This window comes from Hypanus sabinus, chromosome 10, assembly GCF_030144855.1.
Source record: "Hypanus sabinus isolate sHypSab1 chromosome 10, sHypSab1.hap1, whole genome shotgun sequence".
Lineage (NCBI taxonomy): Eukaryota > Metazoa > Chordata > Chondrichthyes > Myliobatiformes > Dasyatidae > Hypanus > Hypanus sabinus.
The window spans coordinates 73,948,515-73,968,699 of NC_082715.1; the positions used below are offsets into that span (position 1 = coordinate 73,948,515).

At 42.9% G+C, this 20,185-nt stretch overlaps 1 protein-coding gene across 1 annotated transcript in view; it reads left to right on the forward strand.

Annotated features, from left to right (window-relative positions):
• lrrc1 (leucine rich repeat containing 1) overlaps window positions 1–20,185 on the forward strand; it is a 139,185-nt gene that overhangs the window by 60,969 nt on the left and 58,031 nt on the right. The window contains exons 5-6 of the mRNA XM_059982083.1: window positions 10,300–10,356; window positions 15,825–15,888. Of these exons, the coding sequence (XP_059838066.1) occupies window positions 10,300–10,356; window positions 15,825–15,888 (121 nt within the window). The remainder of the gene's footprint in view (window positions 1–10,299; window positions 10,357–15,824; window positions 15,889–20,185) is intronic.

Here is a 20,185-nt window from a genome sequence, read left to right on the forward strand (position 1 = left end):
CGATGTTAGGGAGAGATGTATTGGGCTGAGCCTAGTACTCTCTGCAGCTTCCTACATTCCTGCACATTTGAATTGTTGTACTGTATTAGATGATGAAGAAGCATATGTTAATTTAAGTTTCTGTTAACTTCTGCATGTCCTTGTCTTGTACTGTACAGTGTATTTATGTCCATGACAAGAATAAACTTGACCACTGGAAACTTGAAGCCAAATCAAGGATACTCATCTGATTGGGTTGCATGGTAGCATAGCATGATAGCTTGCATAAAACTAGTAAAGCACCAGCGACCTTTCGTTTAGTTTCAACGGTGTCTGTAAGAAGCTTGTATGTTCTCCTGTATATGCAAACATTTCTACCAGGTGCTCTATTTTCCTCCCACATTCCAAAGATGTATGTGTGAGTAGATTAATTGGCCTCATGGTTGTATTGGTTGGCACGGGCTCATTGTGCTGGTTGGGCCTGTTACCGCGCTGTATCTCTAAATAAAATAAATACAAGCAGTACACTCAACATTCTGGCCCTTGATCATCCTCACCACTCCTTTTACCAGTCTTGAATATCTACTTGCTAGGGAAGATGTTTGACTTCCCATTGTGTTTGTAGTTTCCCTTAGAACCATATGACCACAGAACATTACAGTAATTGCTGTACTTTTCTCATGAGTACGCACATCTGTACTCAAGTCATTCTACCAACGTGCAGTAGACAGCATGCTAACATGCCGCATCAATGAATGATATGGAAACTGCACTGTGAAGAGCAGGAAGCCTCTACGTGGGGAGTCAAACTGCCCAATGCATCAGCAGCACCAGCATACCAGCCATCGACCTGTATACAGAAATGTTACAGAAAAGAGCCAGTAGCATCATGAAGGATCCCATTCACCCTGTTCATTGACTGTTTGTCCCACTCCCATCAAGAAGGACATTATGTAACATTCACACCAGGACCACAAGACTCAATGACAGTTACTTTCCCCAAGTAGTAAGGCTGATCAACCCCTCCACTTCTTTATTGTTTCCTATCAGTCACCTTATGTACAGACACTTCAGTGCCTAGTGTTACTTTGTGGACATACAATCAATGTATATAAGCTATCTTATGTATTTATATTTATTGTTTTTTTGTTTTATTATTATGTTCTTTATTTTATTGTGTTCTGCTTTTGTGCTGCATCAGATCCAGAGTAACAATTATTTAACTCTCCTTTACACTTGTGCAGTGGAAATTACATTAAACTATCTTGAATCTTGAATTCTCTTTCCTCCTGACTTAGATTTCTTTTGCATTTCCTCTCAACTTGATGTTATATGAGCAATTCATCTGCCTGACCTATCAAATTTCAAACTTCATCCTGTACTACCTTGAGATTTATTTTCCTGCAGATATTTACAGGAAAATAAAGCAATGCACTAGAATTTATGAAAAATCATACATGAACAAAGGCTGATAGGCAACCATTGCGCAAAAGAAGACAAATTGTGCTAACAAAGAAACACACAAATAAATAAATAAATAAATAATACTGAGGACACGAGTTGTCGAGTCCTTGAAAAGAGAGGTTTTATGTTGTGGAATCAGTTCGGAGTTGAGATCTCCAACTTAGTTTCTCCTATCTTTAGAAATGCCACTAATCTGTACCTGGAGCAAATTCACCTGCAGTTGTAGCTGGTAATATGTAATAATGCTAATCAGACTCCTTTTATACCACCTTCATCTAAGATTGTTATTCTTTGTCCTTCTCCATACGATGATCAGTATTCTCCAAGTGCTCCCCTGCTAAGCTAACTTTTCCAGTTTCTTTTTTCAAGCTGCTGTGTCTTAAGACAATAACCTGTACTTATTAAAAATGTTAAAACCTATTGAAAATATTTCATCTATAATCTAAATATGATGTAGAACATAATTAATAGATCACTGATTCATGCTGTGGGGGAACCAGACATCAAAGCACCAGATCCATCTGTGGAAAACATCTGTGATGTTTCCTTGACTAATGTTGGATGATGTGAGTGCTCAGCATAATGACAATCCTTTAATCTGCTTAAAGTCTGATCCACGTCTGCTAAAAGCCATTGCTTTTTCCACCAATTTCCTCTCTTCCTGGTCTTCAATTCTGGGGGTAAAGCACCCCAGGCAATTAAAAGTTGTTTAAATGGCCATTTGGCATGTGGGTTTGACAAAGAAATTAATACAAATCAATTTGTGGTTCCTGCATGTGGATTTGCATGTGATGCTCAAAGTCAAAATAAATGTAGTATCAAAGTGCATACATGTCACTATATACGTACTGTCTTTAGTTTAATTTGTTTGCAGAAATTTATGGGAAAACAAAAAAGTGCAATAGAATTTATGAAAAACTATATAAAGAATGACGAACAACCAATATACAAAAGTAGCCGAATTGTGCAAATAAAAAATTATTATTATGTAAATCTTATATAGTGTGTGTGTTTGTAAAAATGAGGAAGGATCAAAATGAAACCTTCTGAATTTTGACAGCCCTAGATAGAGTGGAGAGGATGCATCTTAAAGTGGGGGAATCTAGGATCAGAGGGCTTGGCCTCGAAATAGAATGAATTTCCTTTAGAATAAAGATGAGGAGGAATTTCTTCAGCCAGAGGCTGGTGAATCTGCAGAACTCATGCAAAAGGCAGCTTTAGATGTCAAGTCATTGGGTATATTTAAAACAAAGGTTGATAAGCTTCTTGATTATTAGTCAGGTTATCAAAGGTTACAGGGGTACAGCAGAAGAATAGGGTTGAGAGGGATAATAAATCAGCCATGATTGAATGAGAGAAGATGCTTGATGGGCCGAATGGCTTAATTATACTCATATGTGTTACATTTTTTCGGTTTAACTCAAGGTCACCGTGCTCTCTCTGATTCCATTCACACCATTTTGCTGCTTTTATAGAATGAGCCTTCAGGAACACCTTGATTTTGCGTATTACACTGGTTTTCCATTTTCCTGGCGTCATTTAGGGTGGAGAAAGGGTTTTTTTTGGTAAAATCAGCAAAACCTCTTAAGTAATCTACCCTGAGCACAGATGGAGTTGCTATATTTACTACCAATATGACCAAGGATTTATGTGGAATTTAAACAGATTATAAATTTGTCATAACGTCCAATGCTCATTCGTACGAAACCAAGTGTAACCATGGTGATGGCTATGGTCACTAAAGCCTAACTCTGAGGTATTTGGGCAGCTCAGTGCCAGAGCAGCAGTTATAAAGTTACTCCGCAAATTGTTGGTCATTTTCATGTGCTGACAGAGAAGGTCTTTGTACCTCCGATACCTCAGTCCACTTGTTGTTCCCAGCTGATGTGGAATTTCATGCACTTACCCCTGGAAGTACTGTGGCGAACATTCGGTCCAGATGACAGACAAGAAAAGTTTGTTTATCTCAACAACTGTTCTTATTGTGACAAGCACAAAAACAGACTGGGGAGACAGCCCACTCAGTCACATACAGATGGGGGAGGTGATTATTACACACCCCGGTTACAGTCAGGGTGACCCACAGGCACACAAGTGAATAACTGCATAACCCAAGCTAAAATGACAACAAGTGACAATAAATGAACTTGAACATCCTGCCATAATCCCACAGAAGCATTTTAAAACAAGAACAATAAACAGCGCAGATCAGTCGGAATGCTGGGGCAGGTTGTCAACAACACCCCACCTCCCTTTGCCCCCAGCAAACCCAGAGTCCACAGCAAAGTCCGAAAGTCCCAGTGGTGGCGGACGCTGCCACCTGGGGTGCTGTGCAGTGTCTATCGTCCCTCTGTGGGAGGCACTCTTCGGTGATGCAAGAGGTAGGGCACCTGGAGTGTCACTCCCTTCCTTCAGCCTCGCTGGGTCGCTGGTGGCTAAGGGCTAATACAGTGTCAGCTGGTCCCAGTGCAGCAAGACTGCCTTCCGCCACTCAGGCAACCACACCCAGTATAGCACATCAGAGATGCGGCCGAGCACCCCTCCCGGCCCCTTCCGACAGCTTCTGAACTTGGAGGAAAGTCTCTTCCGGGTGGTGCAGTAGACCCATACTGGGGCCCCCACCTAGACCAGGGGCCCAGTCCCTTCTGGGACGTTGGTCGCTGCAGTGCGTGAGCAGCCCCATGTCCTGCCTTTACCTCGGCCAATAGAAGTGTTCGCACAGCTTGCCCAGCGTCTTTGTGACCCTGAAATCGCCGGCCCCCACTGACTGCAGCCCCTTGGTGCAGAGCCCCCAGGGGACCATCAGCTGCAGCCGCTGTCCGTCATTGTCGGAAAACGTCCACCACTGGAACAGCAGCCTGTCATTCACCTCCAGCTTGCCCCACTGAGAGTATTGGCTGTGGCCTCGTGATCCAGGGAGGGATGCCTGCCCACTCTGGCCGCTGTCCCACGCTCAGCAATCCCCTCACCTGTGCCAACGTGGGGTTGGTCACCTGCTCACTGCGCAGCTGCTGCTCAATGGTGGGAAGGTCTATCTTGCCGCTGGCTGCCACCACCGCTTGCCCCTGTCTCCGCTGTGAGACCGGTGGCAGTTTGCTTCCCTTGTTAGGTCAGTTCCTGGAGCTGCCCTGCCGGAGAGCCATGGCTTCAGCACCGAGGTAGAGTGTTGCCCCCGACACATCCACACGGGCCTTCCAGCGGGACAGCAGGTCCAGGCCTGTGGTGTAGGACTCTCAGATGTCAGCCAGCTCCTTGTGCTCCACTGTGTTTCTCCCCACTGCAATGCGCCTCTCATTGCCGCACAGTCGCTGGTGACCGTAGTATCTGGACTGCCATTGTTGTCCACCCGAGCGGGCGTGGCTGGTCCGTGTTGGGCAGGACACCAGGATGGATGATAGTGATACTTGACCCCCTGTCCTCCAATGCACACATCTGATGCCCTCCACCATGCAGTCCATGCGTAAGCCTACCTCTTCACCAAACAGCCCATTTGGAGGGATTCTGCGGGAGGGCTTGGGACCACTGCACACTTGGCGTTTCCTAATAGCTGTACTGGTGTGTGGCGTGGCAGTGGTACGGGGCAGTTCCAGGTCACAAGCCTGGGTTCGTGGTGTGTGGGGCAATGCTGGAATGCCTGGGGGATGGGGGGTGGGGGCTAAAATTGCTTCTGCCTTCTCTGCTGGTGCCTTGGCCACTGATGGTGGTGACGTCAGGCAAACATGCTGCCAAAGGCAAGGAGGGCAAGCTCTTCCTGGGCTGTAGGAGAGAACTGGGGATAGAACGCTGAGCACAGTTGCAGATAACAGCTGCGAATGCCCCCAGGCTTTCTCCACACGGTGCCACCTGCAGCTCAGTCCTTATTGCTTCCTCCAATGGCCTTTGTTCCAATGTCCCTGTAGTCACACTGCTTAGCCGGCATTAGGTCGAGGACATCCCCCTCCAGTGTCAAGGCATGGTGCACCACCTTCTTGGTAGGACTCCACCTGTAGTGCCACGTGGCAAGTTTGACTTGGGCCCGGTAAGGCTCCAGGTGATTTGGCGCCATTGTATGTGGGGAGGTTCAGGCGTGAATTGTGGTGACTCTTGCAGATGGGCTGCTATGTTGCCATGGTATCTTGGGTTGCCCGGTGCGGGCTACGAGGGATGTGGGTGCTGTGTTCTGCTGTGTCTCCTGGGTTGGGGAGCCTGGGTATACTCACCCCATCGGGGTTCTCTGGGAAGGTACAAAGCTTGGTTCCCAGATCCTCCCTTCAGGTTGGTGTTCCTTCTTCAGGAGCCCGGCCCAGGGATGCAGGGGAGGCATACCGCTTGCTCCTTTGACTTACCCCCTGGGTCGTAAGGCGCTCCATCCAACGTTGTAGCTCTTCAATCTTGCTCTCAATTTCTAATCCACTTCTGACATTAATGTGGCAAGTATTTGGTTCATGATGACAGACAAGAAAAGCTCCTTTAACTCAGCAACTATTTTTATTGCGACAAGCACAAAGCAGACCAGGTGCTATGACCCGGGGAGAGAACCCACTCAGTCACATACAGATGGGGGAGGTGATTATTACACACCCCGCTTACAGTCAGGATGACCCTCAAATACACTGTGTAACCCAAGGTAAAATCTAACAATAAATGAACTTGAACTTCCCACCATAATTCCACAAAAGCATTTTAAAACAAAAATAATAAATGGCGCTGGCCACTAGGAATGCTGGTCTGAGCTGTCCACCCCCCCCCCCCCCCCCCACCCCAGTTCAAATGTAGCAAAGTGATCCCAAACATCCTTGTGATATTTTCCCATTTTTCATATTTGCTGTTTTCCGGCATGTCGCAAACTGCTACCCTTGCAAAACTAGGGTAGGTGGAGAGCTTTGGGCATTAGTTGTGCTGGTTTTCCTTTTGAATATCGCTCTCCTCTGAGGCTTTATAAAGCATTGGTTAGACTTCTTTTGGGAGTATTATGAGCTGTTTTGGGCCCCTTATCGAAGAAAGGATGTGCTGGCATTGGAAAGGATCCTGACAAAATTCATTAAAAAATCCCTGGAATGAAAGGGTTAACGTATGAGGAGTGTTCGATGGCTCTGGAACAGTACTGCTGGAGTTTAGAAGAATGGGGGGGGGGGGCGGTGGGAGGATCTCATTGAAACTTATCGAATATTAAAAGGCCAAGATAGAGTGCATGTGGAGAGGATGTTTTCTGGAGTGTGGGAGTCTAGGACCTCAGGGCACAGTCTGAGAATAATTCCTCAGATGGAATTCCCTTTAGAACACAGATGAGGAGGATTTTCTCTATCCATAGGTTGGTGAGTCTATGGTACCGATTGCCACAGACGGCTGTGGAGGCCAAGTTATTAGCTATATTTAAACTTGAGGTTGATAGGATCTTGATTAGTAAGGATGTCAAAGGTTTCAGGGAGAAGGCAAGAGAATGGAGATGAAGTAGATAGTGAATAGACTCGATGGCCTGATTCTGCTCCTGTGTCTTAGGGTCTTGTAGTCTTTGGTGAAAAGTAAGTGCAAATCTTTAAGGAGCTGTCAGTGTTTCAGTTCATGCTTTTAACTTAATAGCTTTTATGGGAATATTTACAACCTTTTTGTTCACTGCATGTTTTTGTCCTGCCACGTCTGGCTCACATTATTCTCAATTGGATGATGTTTAAGCAGTACTCTGGTTGTATACCCGTGGAAAGAGAACTTATTAGGCCAAGGGGGTAGAGAGAACAAAGGAAGTTTGTGGCTGGAAGAGCAGGCCTTGATTTGTTTTGTTGCAAGTGGTTACCTGCTACAGCAGAATTAGTTAATTGCTTTTAGTTCCTTTTTAGACCATAAGACCGAAAGACATAGAAACAGAATTAGGTCATTTGACCCATTGAGTCTGCTCTGCCATTCAGTCAAGGCTGATTTATTATCTTAACTACCCCATTCTCCTGCCTTCTCCCCATATCCTTTGACACCTTTTCTAATCAAGAACCTATCAACCTCTGCTTTAAATGTCCTAGATATACATTCAATATTCTTACAACAGTGAGGTAGGAGCTCTTCTTGAGCCTGGTGGTACATGCTTTCAGGCTTTTGTATCTTCTGTCCCATAGGAAGGGGAGAAGAGAGAACGTTCAGGCTGAGTGGTGCTTTTTGCTGAGTCAAAATAAGCATAATATGGTACAAGCTTAGATAGGCAACTTGCTCAACATGGATGAGTTGGGCCAAAGTGCCTCTTTCCATGCTATATAACTCAGTGACTTTATTGGAAATGATGGGGTTTGTTTGGAAGTCTAGATTGAGGTCCAAAGGTCCAGAAGCCCAGACCAGATAGCCTGAGGTCAGAGTCCACTCATCTCTGTGGGTCTGCTGGGAGAATCAAAGGCCCAGTATCTGTGAATCCACGAGTCTGTTGGAGGCCGAAGGCAACCTGTCCTGGAGTCCGAGGAATGTGTGTGTGGGTGGTTGGGAGAGAGGAAAGGGGTTTGTTTTGTTGCTGTTACTTTGTGTCTTGGTATGTTCTATTTTGTTGTGTTCTGTGTTGTTCTGCTGAGTATATTGGCATGGTATTTTGGTGCTGGAAGGTGTGGTGACACTTGAGGATTGCCCCCAGCCCATCCTTGGGTTGTATTGGTTAGTGCATACAGTACATTTCACTGCATGTCTCAATGTGCACATGTAAAATAAATCTGAAACTGGCAGTCTCAGGGCATTCTCTGAATGCTGGGGTTAAAAATGTAGGGCAAAATCATAAAATGTCATCCAAAAGGCTGCAGAACATTAACCTTTTATATCAAAGATGTTAAAACAGAAAGGTTAGGAAGCTGAGTTTAAATTGTACCTGGTTCTGGTGTGGGATAATTTATGGTACTGTATTCTGCCTTGCACTCTACGTCTTAGGAAGGTAGGAAGGATTGACCAGAATGGTACCAGGCCTCAAAGGATTAATTTGTTAGGCTGCTTAAACCTGGCTTATATTACATGGAGTTGGAGTTACTTAGCGTGTGTGTTCCATTCAGGTCACCTCATTATAGGAAGGATGTGGAAGCTTTAGAAAGAGTGCAGAAGCAATTTACTAGGATTAGAGAGCATGTCTTATGAGCACAGGTTCCATATTACTCTTTGGAGCGAAAGAGGGTGAGGTTTGACTTGATAGAGGTGTACAAGATAATAGGAGGCATAGATAGAGTGAATAGCCAGAGACTTTTTACCCCAGAACAGAAATGGTTAATATGAGGGGGTATAATTTTAAGATGATCGGAGGAAAGTATGGTGTGTATGTCAGAGGGAGGTTTTTTTTTACACTAAGAATGGTGGTTCATAGAATGTGCTGCCAGGGATGGTGATAGAGGCAGACACATTAGAGACATTTAAGGGACTCTTAGATAAACAGGTGGATAATAGAGCAAAGGAGGGCTCTATAGGGGGGTAGGGTGAGATTGATCTTGAACATTGTGGGCCAAAGTGCCTGTATTGTTCAATGTTCTATGAATTCAGAAGATTGTGGGCTATTCTAACTTGGGGGTCCTTGTGCAGGATTTCATAAAGGCTAATTTGCAAGTTGAGTCAGGAGTAAAGAGGACAAATGCGATGTTAGCATTCATTTCAAGAGGATCAGAATATAAAAACAAAGATGTAATGTTGGAGGCTTTATAAAGCACTGGAGAGGTCGCACTTGGAGTATTGTGAGTAGTTTTGGGATCCTTAGAAAGGATGTGTTGACATTGGAGAGTGTTCAAAGAGGTTCATGAAAATGATTCCAGGATTGAATGGCTTGTCATGTGAAGAGCACTTGATGGCTCTGGCTCTGTATTCACTGGAATTTAGAAGAATGAGTGGTGACCACATTGAAACCTATCAAATAGTGAAAGGTCTTGATAGAGCAGATGTGAAGAGAATGTTTCCTATGGTGGGAGAGTCTAAGACCAGAGGACACAGCCTGAGAACAGATGTATGTCCTTTTAGAACAGAGATAGAGAGGAATTTCTTTAGCCAGAGACTGGGGAATCTGTGGAATTTGTTGCCACAGACAGCTGTGGCGGCCAAGGTTTTACATAGATATGATAGATTCTTGAATAGTCATAGCATGAAGGGACTCAGGGAGAATGCAGGAGATTGGGGATGAGAAGCAAATGGATCAGCCATGATGAAATTGCAGAGCAAACTTGATAAGCCAAACAGCCCAATTCTGTCCCCGTATCTAAAGGTCTTCTACTTTCATCCATCTGCATACATGTCTAAGAATCTCTTAAATGTCCCAAATAAAAGGTCAATACACCATATATCTTCATAGCAACTAAAGAAACACGAGTCAAATCAATTGGATTTGTGTTGGGTAAGTTTATCAAATGATAGGGTAGTTGACTTAACTTTTATTTATGGGAGGTCAGAATTTTAATCATCTATACTTTTACAGGATGCATTTTCTCGGCTTTTTACTTTTTGTGTTGTACCTTGCTTGTATTCTGCAGTTTTCTTTTGGGGTTTGTACATGGTCTTTGTTGATCGCTCACCTTGAACCTGTCCTTGGCATTAAAATGCAGGGAAACAGGCCCTTCAGCCCAGCGAGTCCTTGTTGTCCATCTGTGGCCAAATAACCTGCAGACCAGTAATGTGGGAGGTAACCTATGCATTCACAGGAAGAACTTATAAACTCCACAGAGGTCAGGATTAAGGCTACCTCTTCTTGTTCACCACTGTATTTATGTCATTTCTCTACACCCCCCACCCCATGACACCAGCTGGGGATGACTGAATTTCCATGCATTTCTTAGTCATTGTCAAACCAGTTCTGCAAAACAGCATTTTTAAAGGAGTTACACATACCAACCATAGAATGTCATCACCTGAATTAACCTCTGTGTTTCTCTTTGCTGTTTGTTTCAGTCTTTTGAACCTGGCATCTCTTGAACTACGGGAAAACTTGCTGACGTTGCTACCAGAGTAAGTTCAATGAGTTTTTATTCATTTGTATAGCTATACACCAGCTTCAATTTTGTAAATGAAAAATTCTGATTGATGACAATGAAATTAAACTTTTTGACTTGTACTTTATCATATAATGGACGTCTATTATGCTGGTTCAGATCAGATTTGTTTGTTTATTTATTATCGATCAGATTCATTTGTTTGCAGTGGACGTGGAGAGGATATTTCCTATAGTGGGGAAGTCTCAGACCAGAGGGTCCAGCCTCAGAATAGGGGGATATCCCTTTAGAACAGAGATGAGGAGCAATTTCTTCAGCCAGAGAGTGGTGAATGTGTGGAATTCATTGCCACTGATAGCTGTGGAGGCCAAGTTATTCAGTATATTTGAAGCAGAGGTTGATAGATTCTCTATAAGGCAGGGTGTTAAAGGTTATGGGAAGTATGAAGTCAAGAGGGATAATAAATCAGCCATGATGGAATGGTGGAACAAATTCGATGAGCCAAATGGAGTAATTCAGCTCCTTTGTCTTATGGTCATTGTATATACAGTGAAATGCATCATTTGCATTGATGATGAACCCAATCTAAGGATGTGCTATGGGAAGTCCACACATTCCGGCAGAACAACACAAGCAGCATCATACAACAACAAAACTAAACAGTAGCAAAACAAAAGTAACACACAAACTGCTGGAGGAACTCAACAGGTCAGGTAGCATCAATGGAAAGGGATAAACAGTCACCTTTTCGGGACAAGACCCTTCATCAAGAGCAAGCCCCATTTCTCCTGTCACCCACCCTCTCTCTCACACATACACAGACAGGCCAGCAACCAGCCTCCAATTCCAGCCCTGGTGAAGAATAATGAAAATTTTTTGCATGGGGAGACTAGCTCAGGTAATTGTCCTTAAAAATAAAGGTCTCTGAAATTTCCCACTTTCTCTGCATGGATACATTTGAATTTGAATCAAGTTTAATATCACTGGTATATGTCTTGAAATTTGCTTTTTTGTGTACATTGCAATACATAATGTTACATATATAGTTAAATAATTAGTGCAAAAAGAGAGAGAAAAAAAGTAGTGTAAAAAAAGTAGGTAGTGTACATGGGTTTATTGTTCATTCAGAAATCTGATGCCAGAGGGGAAGAAGTTGTTCCTGAAACATTGAACGTGTATCTTCAGGCTCCTGTACCGCCTCCTTGATAGTCGCAACGGTGAGGGGGCATGTCCAAAAGGTAACGACTTTTGAAGGTGTCCTCGGTGCTGGAGAGGCTTGAGCCCAAGTTTCTTCTTGTCAAAGTTTAATTATTGATTTTAGCATTCTTCTCATTGAGCTTTGTCCTAAGGTAATGGTTCAAAGTTGTATTTATTATCAAAGAATACAACTTTGAAATTCTTCAATTCAATGGGTTGCCATGAAACCAGGAAAGAAAGGCAGCACCATCATCAACTCCCCCCCCCCCATCCCCACCTCCCTGCAAAAGAAACAAACAAAAATGGAACAGGCACGTCAACCACCCCCACCCCATACCTCCTCCTGCACAAAAAAAAACCGAATGGATCAGGCGCATCAACCTCCAAATACCCCTCCCCGCACAGGGAAAAAAAAGCTGAGATCAGGCCAGAAAGCACAGAATATAAAAACTATAAGACTGGAAAAAAACGATTTCATAGTTCAAATTGACATCTAAAACACAGAAAAATCCTGGACTACACTCTCTGCAGTGGCAGGCATTTCTGCAGGTGCTGGAAGTCTTGAGTAAGGCACAAAAAATGCTGGAGGAACTTAGCAAATCGGGCAACATCTAAGGAGGGGAATAAATAGTCAAAGTTTCAGGCCAGATTCTGATGAGGGGTCTTGTCCTGAAAAGCCATCTGTTTATTTCCCTCCGTAGATGCTACCTGGCCTGCTGAGTTCCTCCAGCATTTTGTGTGTGTTACTCTACCTAATGACCTCGAATGTATTCTGTCTGTCCATGGTCTATATGCCTCTATTCTCTGTATGTACATATGCCTATTTATGAGCCTCTGTCATATCACCTGGTAACAAATTCCAGGTACCTATCACTCTGACATTAAAAAATCACCCAGCACATATTTGAATTTCCTCACTCTCAGCTTAAGTGCCCTCTGGTATTAGATATTTTGATTGTGAGAGAAAGATACCAATTATTTATTCTATCCATGCTTCTCATAATTGTGTAATTTTTCATATGGTTTTTCCTCAGCCTCTGCTGCTCCAGAGAAAGCAAACCTAGTTTGTCTAACCTCTCCTCTTAGCACATGCCATGTAATCCAGACAACATCCTGATAAGCCACTTCTGCACCTTCTCCATAGCCTTCACATCCTGCAAATAATGGGGTGAATGCAATACTCCAGGTGCAGTGTAACCAGAGTTTTATAAAGCTGCAATATAACTTACTGACTTTTGAACTGAGTGCCTTGACTAAGTGTGCCATTTGCCTTCTATATCATACTATTGATTTGTACAGCCGCTTTCAGGGTGATGTGGACTTGGCTGTTTGGTTTCTGTGTTTATGGGGAAAGATTGCTTTGGCTTCAAAATTAAGCCAAGTGTTTCAGATTTTTTAATTTGAAATGTAGAAAGGGAGCAAAAAAAAGGAGTATTTTCTGTTATGCATTTGCTGGAAATCCAGAGCAACGCTCCAAAGGCAATTCAGCATTTCAGGCAGCATCTACAAAGAGGAATAAAAGGTTGATGTTTTGTACATAATCTCTCCCTATAACTCAAGATCCTCGAGTCCTGAAAACATGCTCATCTTCTTTGCACTCTTTACAGTATAGCAATGAATTTCCAACAGTTCTGGTTGCTTCATTATAGGAAGGGTGTGAAAGATTTAGAGTGAAGAGGAGAATTACCAGATTCTGCCTGGGTTAGAGAGCATGTCTTATGAGGTTGAGCATGCTTGGACTTTTCCCTTTAGACTCTTGCTCAGGACTGGAAAGTAAGGGGAAAGAAACCCCTTCTCTATGTGTTCCCTGGGCCACTGTCCTGGAATGTTCCTTCCATTTTGCTAATCAGTTCTTTGACTTAGCTCTGCTCTGATGATGATTTATGCACTTGATATCCGAGGCTTAACCAATTTGCTGTCAGAATTGACCTCTTTTAATTTGCTAATCCTCATCAAGAGGGGAGGGGAACAAGTGTTGATGTGGATATTTGAGACTGGCCAGTGAGCCAGTAGACATTTAATCAATTCATCTTGGTCCCAAGAGGATGACTGTAGTAGGGAAGAGACGGTACATAGAACATAGAAATCTACAGCACATAACAGGCCCTTCAGCCCACAATGTTGTGCCAACTATGTAGCCTACTCTAGAAACTGCTTAGTTTCCCTACCACATAGCTCTCTATTTTTCTAAGCTCCATATACCTATTTAAGAATCTCTTAAAATACCCTATTGTATCTGCCTCTACCACCATTGCTGGCAATACATTCCATGCTTCCACCACTGAAAAATTTATCCCTGACACCCCCCCTTGTATGTACTTCTAAGCACCTTAAAACTATGCTCCTAGTGTTAGTCATTTCAGCCCTGGGAAAAAGCCTTTGGCTATCCACATGATCAATGTCTCTTCATCATCTTATTCCCCTCTATCAGGTCACCTTTCATCCTCTGTTGCTCCAACGAGAAAAGGCCAGGTTCACTCAACCTATTCTCATAAGATATGCTCTCTAATCCAGGCAACATCCTTATAAATTCCTCTGCACTCTCTCTATAGTGTCCACATCCTTCCAGTAGTGAGGTGACCAGAACTGAACACAGTACTCCAAGTGGGGTCTGACCAAGGTCTTGTATAGCTGTAACATTACCTCACAGTCTTGAACTTATTCTCATGGTTGATGAAGGCCAATGTAACGTATGCCTTCTTAACAGCACTGTCAACCTACGCAGCAGCTTTGAGTATCCCATGGACATGGACCCCAAGATCTCACTGATCCTCCACACTGCAAATAGTTCACCTCTTTGCAGATTGTTGGTTTGCAAAGAAGGTGTGTCGAGCTTTATCCTGAGCAGCTGTGTGACAGAGGACTCTAATGTGTTCCCAGGGACACACATGGAGGCAAATATCAAGTGCTGCTGGTGAATCATCAATTTGGTGACAAATACTCTTTGGTCTGCCCAAATCTTGTTAATCTACCAGCGTGTTGAGATGTCTGTGGACTGACACATTCCAGGTTGCAGGACTACGTGCCGAGGTTGTTGAAACTTAGTGCGCCCACCACAAGGGCTTGATGAGGAAGGACCATGGTGTAGGGTTCTTCTGATACTGGATAGGGAGGGGTTGGGTTGAATGAGGAAGCCCATCAATTAATGGAGTGGTGTACCACCTTAGGAGTCCACAGGAGTAGCAGCAGTGCTACTGATGTGTAGGAATGTAATAGAACAGTATGGAAAGCAATGACTATGAATATAAAGAATAAAAAACATTGAATGGTTTATTCCTGCAAAATAAAAAAGTAAAATATTTTTTACTTTGTTAAAAATTCCTTCTTTATTTATGAACAATAGGTGTGTGGGGAAGGGGTGCTAATTGTTTGTTGGAGCTATTACAGAAGAACCAGCTCATTGCTGTTTAGGGGTGATATTAAATGCGTTCAGGCCCTTCTCTCCAGGGACAGGAGGCCTGTGTATAAGCAGTGTGCTTGAATTTAAATCTCCCTGCGTTAAGAGGACCAACTTAACACAAACACTATACTGACATGCCCATGCAAGTATCTTTAAATACTTAATGTTTGGGAAATACACACCTTGGCTCCGGTCCACTTCTCTGGAACAGACATTTACTAGCTGACAGTTCACAGAGCCATAGGGATCAGCAAATGATAGTAGTGAAATTTGCAAAAAGGCCAGGAAGATTTTATTGAAAGTGCAAGCCATTACATTCTGTCTCTGCCTCTGGACTCAGGCTGGGCAATAAGTTTATATTCAGGGTTAATTTATCTGTTTATTGCAAGGAGCTGTTTATTGCACACACTCAATGCTTCAGGAACATCTCACACACAGCCTTTCAGGAATGGTCCATGAACATTTCCTCACTAGTTTGCTCTGCTTTTGCACTGTTTTTTTTTTGGATATTTCTTATTGTAACTTATAAGAATTATTTTATGTATTGCAATGTACTGTTGCTGCCGAACAACAAATTTCACAACATTTATCAGTGATTTTAGAATTTTACACTTAATGTATAATTTCATTTTCATCCTGCATGGAGGAAAGTCTTTCCATCTCCCAAGCGATCAATCCCTGAAGTGTTTGATAAATTAGAAGATGCTATCTAAACTTAAGAGTTTTTTTTTCCCTAGAAAATAAAAATTAATCAAAGCTGTTGGTTTTTCAGTAAATATAACATTGTGTGGTGGGCTATTTCTTGTTTAGCCCGTGCTTGTATTTACTGGTGCAATGACCTGGATTGCAAACGAATTAGTAATAAATATTTGCCTCTTAATTTTCAGATCACTTTCTCTTCTCTGCAAACTGGAAGAATTGGACCTTGGTAACAATGAACTATATCATCTGGTAATTTTTCTTTAATTTACTTAGCAGCATATTAAAATAATGCATTTGTTGATGATACTCAACTCAAAATTAAAGTCGGGTTCATTGTCATCTGCACAAGTACATGTCCGCACAGGTGCAATGAAAAATTTAATTGCAGCAGCATCACAGGCTCAGAGTGTCAGATAAGCAGAATTCATAAGAAAAGTGTAAATTAAACATAAATGAATAAAAATTTTATAAGAAAGAACACAATTGGAACAAAAAAAAGTTCGAACTGGTCAGTATTGGTAAACTGCAGTGATTAGGTTTATGATGGTTGGTCAAAGAACTGGGAAGTAGCTGTTCTTGAACCTGGAACTTAAGGATTCAGGAGCGTTGGAAAGCTGCTTGTTTTTTTGTGTTGTTATTGATATGGTTGATTGTGTTGTTCTGCTGAACATTGTGGCATGGTTTGGGTGTAGATGCTGGCACTGTTTACCCTAACCTGTTCATGATTTTGGAGAACTTTGCAGAGACACTGTTGGTGGTAGGTCTGCAATGTTAGGTGGTGCCATCCGTAGTCTTTTCAGTTCTCTGAAGCTTCCGGAAGTCGGGGATCTCTATAGCCTAGTGGACCATTAACTCATGAGGGCAAGTGCTTGTTGGGTGGTGCACTTTGAAGAATGCTTTGTCAGAGTTCATCTTCAACACAAGTTTTTCATCGCACATTGAATAAAAACAAGCAGATGAAGGTTTCCATTCAAGTTTTAAAGCATGGTGAAAAATTGCTCATGTGAACCCATAACCTCATCTCCTTCAATATCTTGTGATCCTGATGCAGCACGTAGCGTAGTGGTTAGCATAGCGGTTTACAGCACTAACAATTGGGGTCCAATTTTTGCCGCTGTCTGTAAGGAGTTTGTACATTCTCGCTGCGACTGGATGAGTTTCCTCCTGATGCTCTGGTTTCCTCCCACATTCCAATGATGGAATGTTATTTTGGCCATGTTATATTGATGCCAAAACATGTGGGCTGCCTCCAAGTCATGCTGGTTGTTAACACAAGTGAAGCATTTCACTGTATGATTCAGTGTATACGTGATAAATGAATGAATCTGATTCTAGCTGTGTTAATAATGTAGCTTCTGTCCAACAACATGCAAAGTTGCTCACGTATGTCCTGTCCTGTTCCTGTAAATCATTACACAGTGCATTCAGTTAGAAGAAGGTAAAACAATATCAGTGCAGAATAACATGGAAAAGCTGCCGAAAAAGTGCAGTGCAGGTAAATAATAAAGTGTACGATCATAATGAGACAGATTGTAAGGGCAAGAGTCAATCTTGTCAACAAGCTGTCACCATCTTGAGGCAGCATCTCCTGTAGACTGTGGAGTAGACTCGGGCCAGTTGACCCATTGAATCAATTCTGCCAAGCAATCATTTATTATCCCACACAAACCCATTCTGCTTTCTCCTTGTATCCTTTGACACCCTACTGATGGTGGGGAGGGATGTACCTGCGATATATTGGGCTGAGTACACTATTCCCTATAGCTTGTTGTTAGACGAAGGATTAGAAAACGATAGCTTTGAAAATGCCATGGTTTATTTACTGTTTCAGTTCTTCACTGATTGACACTTACCTTACTAATGTTGTATCATTTTCTTCACGTTCCCAATAATCCTACATATTTGAGAATTATCCTAGAAATGAAAGGGTTAACCTGAGGAGCATTTGTTGGGTCTGGGCCTGTACTCGCTGGAGTTTAGAAAAATGAGTGGGGGAGGATCTCATTGAAACCTATCAAATATTGAAAGGCCTAGATAGGCTAGAAGTGGAGAAGACGCTTCTATTAGTGAGGAGTCTAGGACCATAGGGCACAGCCTCAGAATAGAGTGACATTGCTTTAGAATAGAGATAGGGGGTAATTTCTTTAGCCAGAGGGTGGCGAATCTGTGGAGTTCATTGCCACTGATGGCTGTGGAGGCCAAGTCATTGTCTATTTAAAGCAGGTTTTACAGCTTCTTGATTAATAAGGGTGTCAAAGGCTATGGAGAGGAGGCAGGTGAATGGGGTTGAGAGGGATAATAAGTCAGCCATGATGGAGTAGACTTGATGGTCTAAATGGTCTTATGGCCTTGTGGTCTACTTTCTGGTATTGAGATCAGTACATAAGCCCCTCTCTGGGTTTAGGACTTACCATGAGGGTAACTGTTCATTCTGCTGTCATTACACCTGTGATATGTGGGCATTTAGAAGCTGATGCTTCTTCCAACAGCTAGCTGTCTACTTTCCCATTCAAGTACTCAACAATGCAAAATTCCTGTTGTGGCATATATGGTGCTGGCCAAATTCTCCATAAAAAATGAAATCCCTCCAACCCAAATTCTCTACTATTTCATTCACTCGGGTTTTAATAGTTGTAGATTTAATGTTTCATAGTTCTAGAGTAATAGAGCAACTACAGCACAGAAACAGGCTCTTAGGCCCATCTTGTTCACGTTGAACTGTTGGTCTGCTTTTAGCTGGACCATACTGTTCCATACCCCTCCCATCCATGAACCTTTAAATTTCTCTTAAAGTCTCTTTCTGTGTTAGTCTGTCAGAAGTTTCAATCCTCTCTATTTCCTCTTTTCCCTTATGCTGATTTGATGTGACTTCATCACATAGTTCATTGTCACATCTACTGCGATTCAGTGGAAAAACTAATCTTGTATATTGTTCATACAGATCATTTAATCTCATCAGTACATTGAGTAGTGTAAGGAAAAAGCAATAACAGAATACAGAAGCAACACGAGTGAATCTGCAGATGCTGGAAATAATTAAAAAATGCTGGCAGAACTCAGCAGGCCAGACAGCATCTATGGGAAGAGGTAGTGACGACGTTTCGGGCTGAAACCCTTCATCAGGAGCACAGAATGAAATTTTTGAGCACCATAGCACATAAACAGGCCCTTTGGCTCACCTAGCCCTCGCTGAACAGTTATTCTGTCTAGTCCCATTGACTTCCACCCCCTTCTGTCCATGTATCTCTGCAAACTAAATTACAGAGAAGGTGCAGTGCAGGCACAGTAGCCTATCAATATTACAGCACCAGCCACCTAGGTTCAGTTCCTGCTGCTGTCGAAACAGCCTGTACATTCGCCCTGTGACCTTGTGGGTTTCTGCTGGGTGCTTTGGTTTTGTCCCACATTCCAAAGATGTATGGACCAGTAGGTTAATTGGTCACATGAGTATAACTGGGCGGTTCAGACTTGTTGAGTCAGGAAGGTCAATTATTACTGTGCTGTATCTCTAAATAGAATCATGCTAAGCGACCATTTAGTAGCCGTATAACAGCAGGATCAACAATGTCCTTGAGGTTTATGCTTTCAGGCTTTCTTTTTAATCTTTTGCCCGATGGGAGGGGGTAGAAGAGAGTATCTGGGGTGGATGGGTTCTTTGACTATGCTGCCTGCTTTACTGAGGCAGTGAGAAGCGTCGACAGAATCCGTAGAGCGGAGGCTGTTTTCTGTGATGTTCTTCTCGGCAGTTTCTCATGGTCACATGCAGAGCAGTTCCCGTACCAAGCCATTTTACATTCATATGGTGCATCAATAAAAATTTGGCAAGCATTGGCAGGAACATAGAGCTTGCCTCTTCAGTCCGAGTGGTGAAGAGAATTTAGTCTTGGCTTTGTTTGTTCATGTTCAAATCTTCTGTGGAGAGCATAAACACAAGAGATTCTGCGGTTGCTGAAAGCCCAGAGTAACACACAAATCCTGGAGGAACTCAGTAGGTCAGGCAGCATCTGTGGAGAGGAATAAACAGTTGGCATTTTAGACCGAGACTCTTCATCATGACTGGAAAGGAAGGGGGGAATGTCCTTTATTTACCTGACCCACTGACATCAGATTGACATGCAGACTGTGGAGGCCAAGTCACTGGGTATATTTAAAGCAGAGGTTGTTAGATTCTTGATTAATAAGGGCATCAAAGGTTCTGGGGGGGTGGTGGAGGAGGAAGTTGTTGGTCTGCCTGTACGTTGAGATGTTCGTGAAGGAACGCTGCTGATTGGTACATTCCAGACTGCAGGTGTATATGCTGAGGGATGCACTGAAACTTGGTACTGCCACCACAAAGGCTCAGTGGGCAAGAATGACAGTGTAGGGTTCTTCTGCTACTGAAGAGGGAGGGCCCAGGTTGGGGCAGGTAGCCCTTCAATTATTGGAATAGGATACCACTCTAGGGGCCTGTGATTGGCAGTGGTTGATATGTAGGAATGAAATAGATCAGTACTAGAATGCATCAACTTTGAATGTAAAGAATGAAAAGGCATTGCTCAGCTTATTC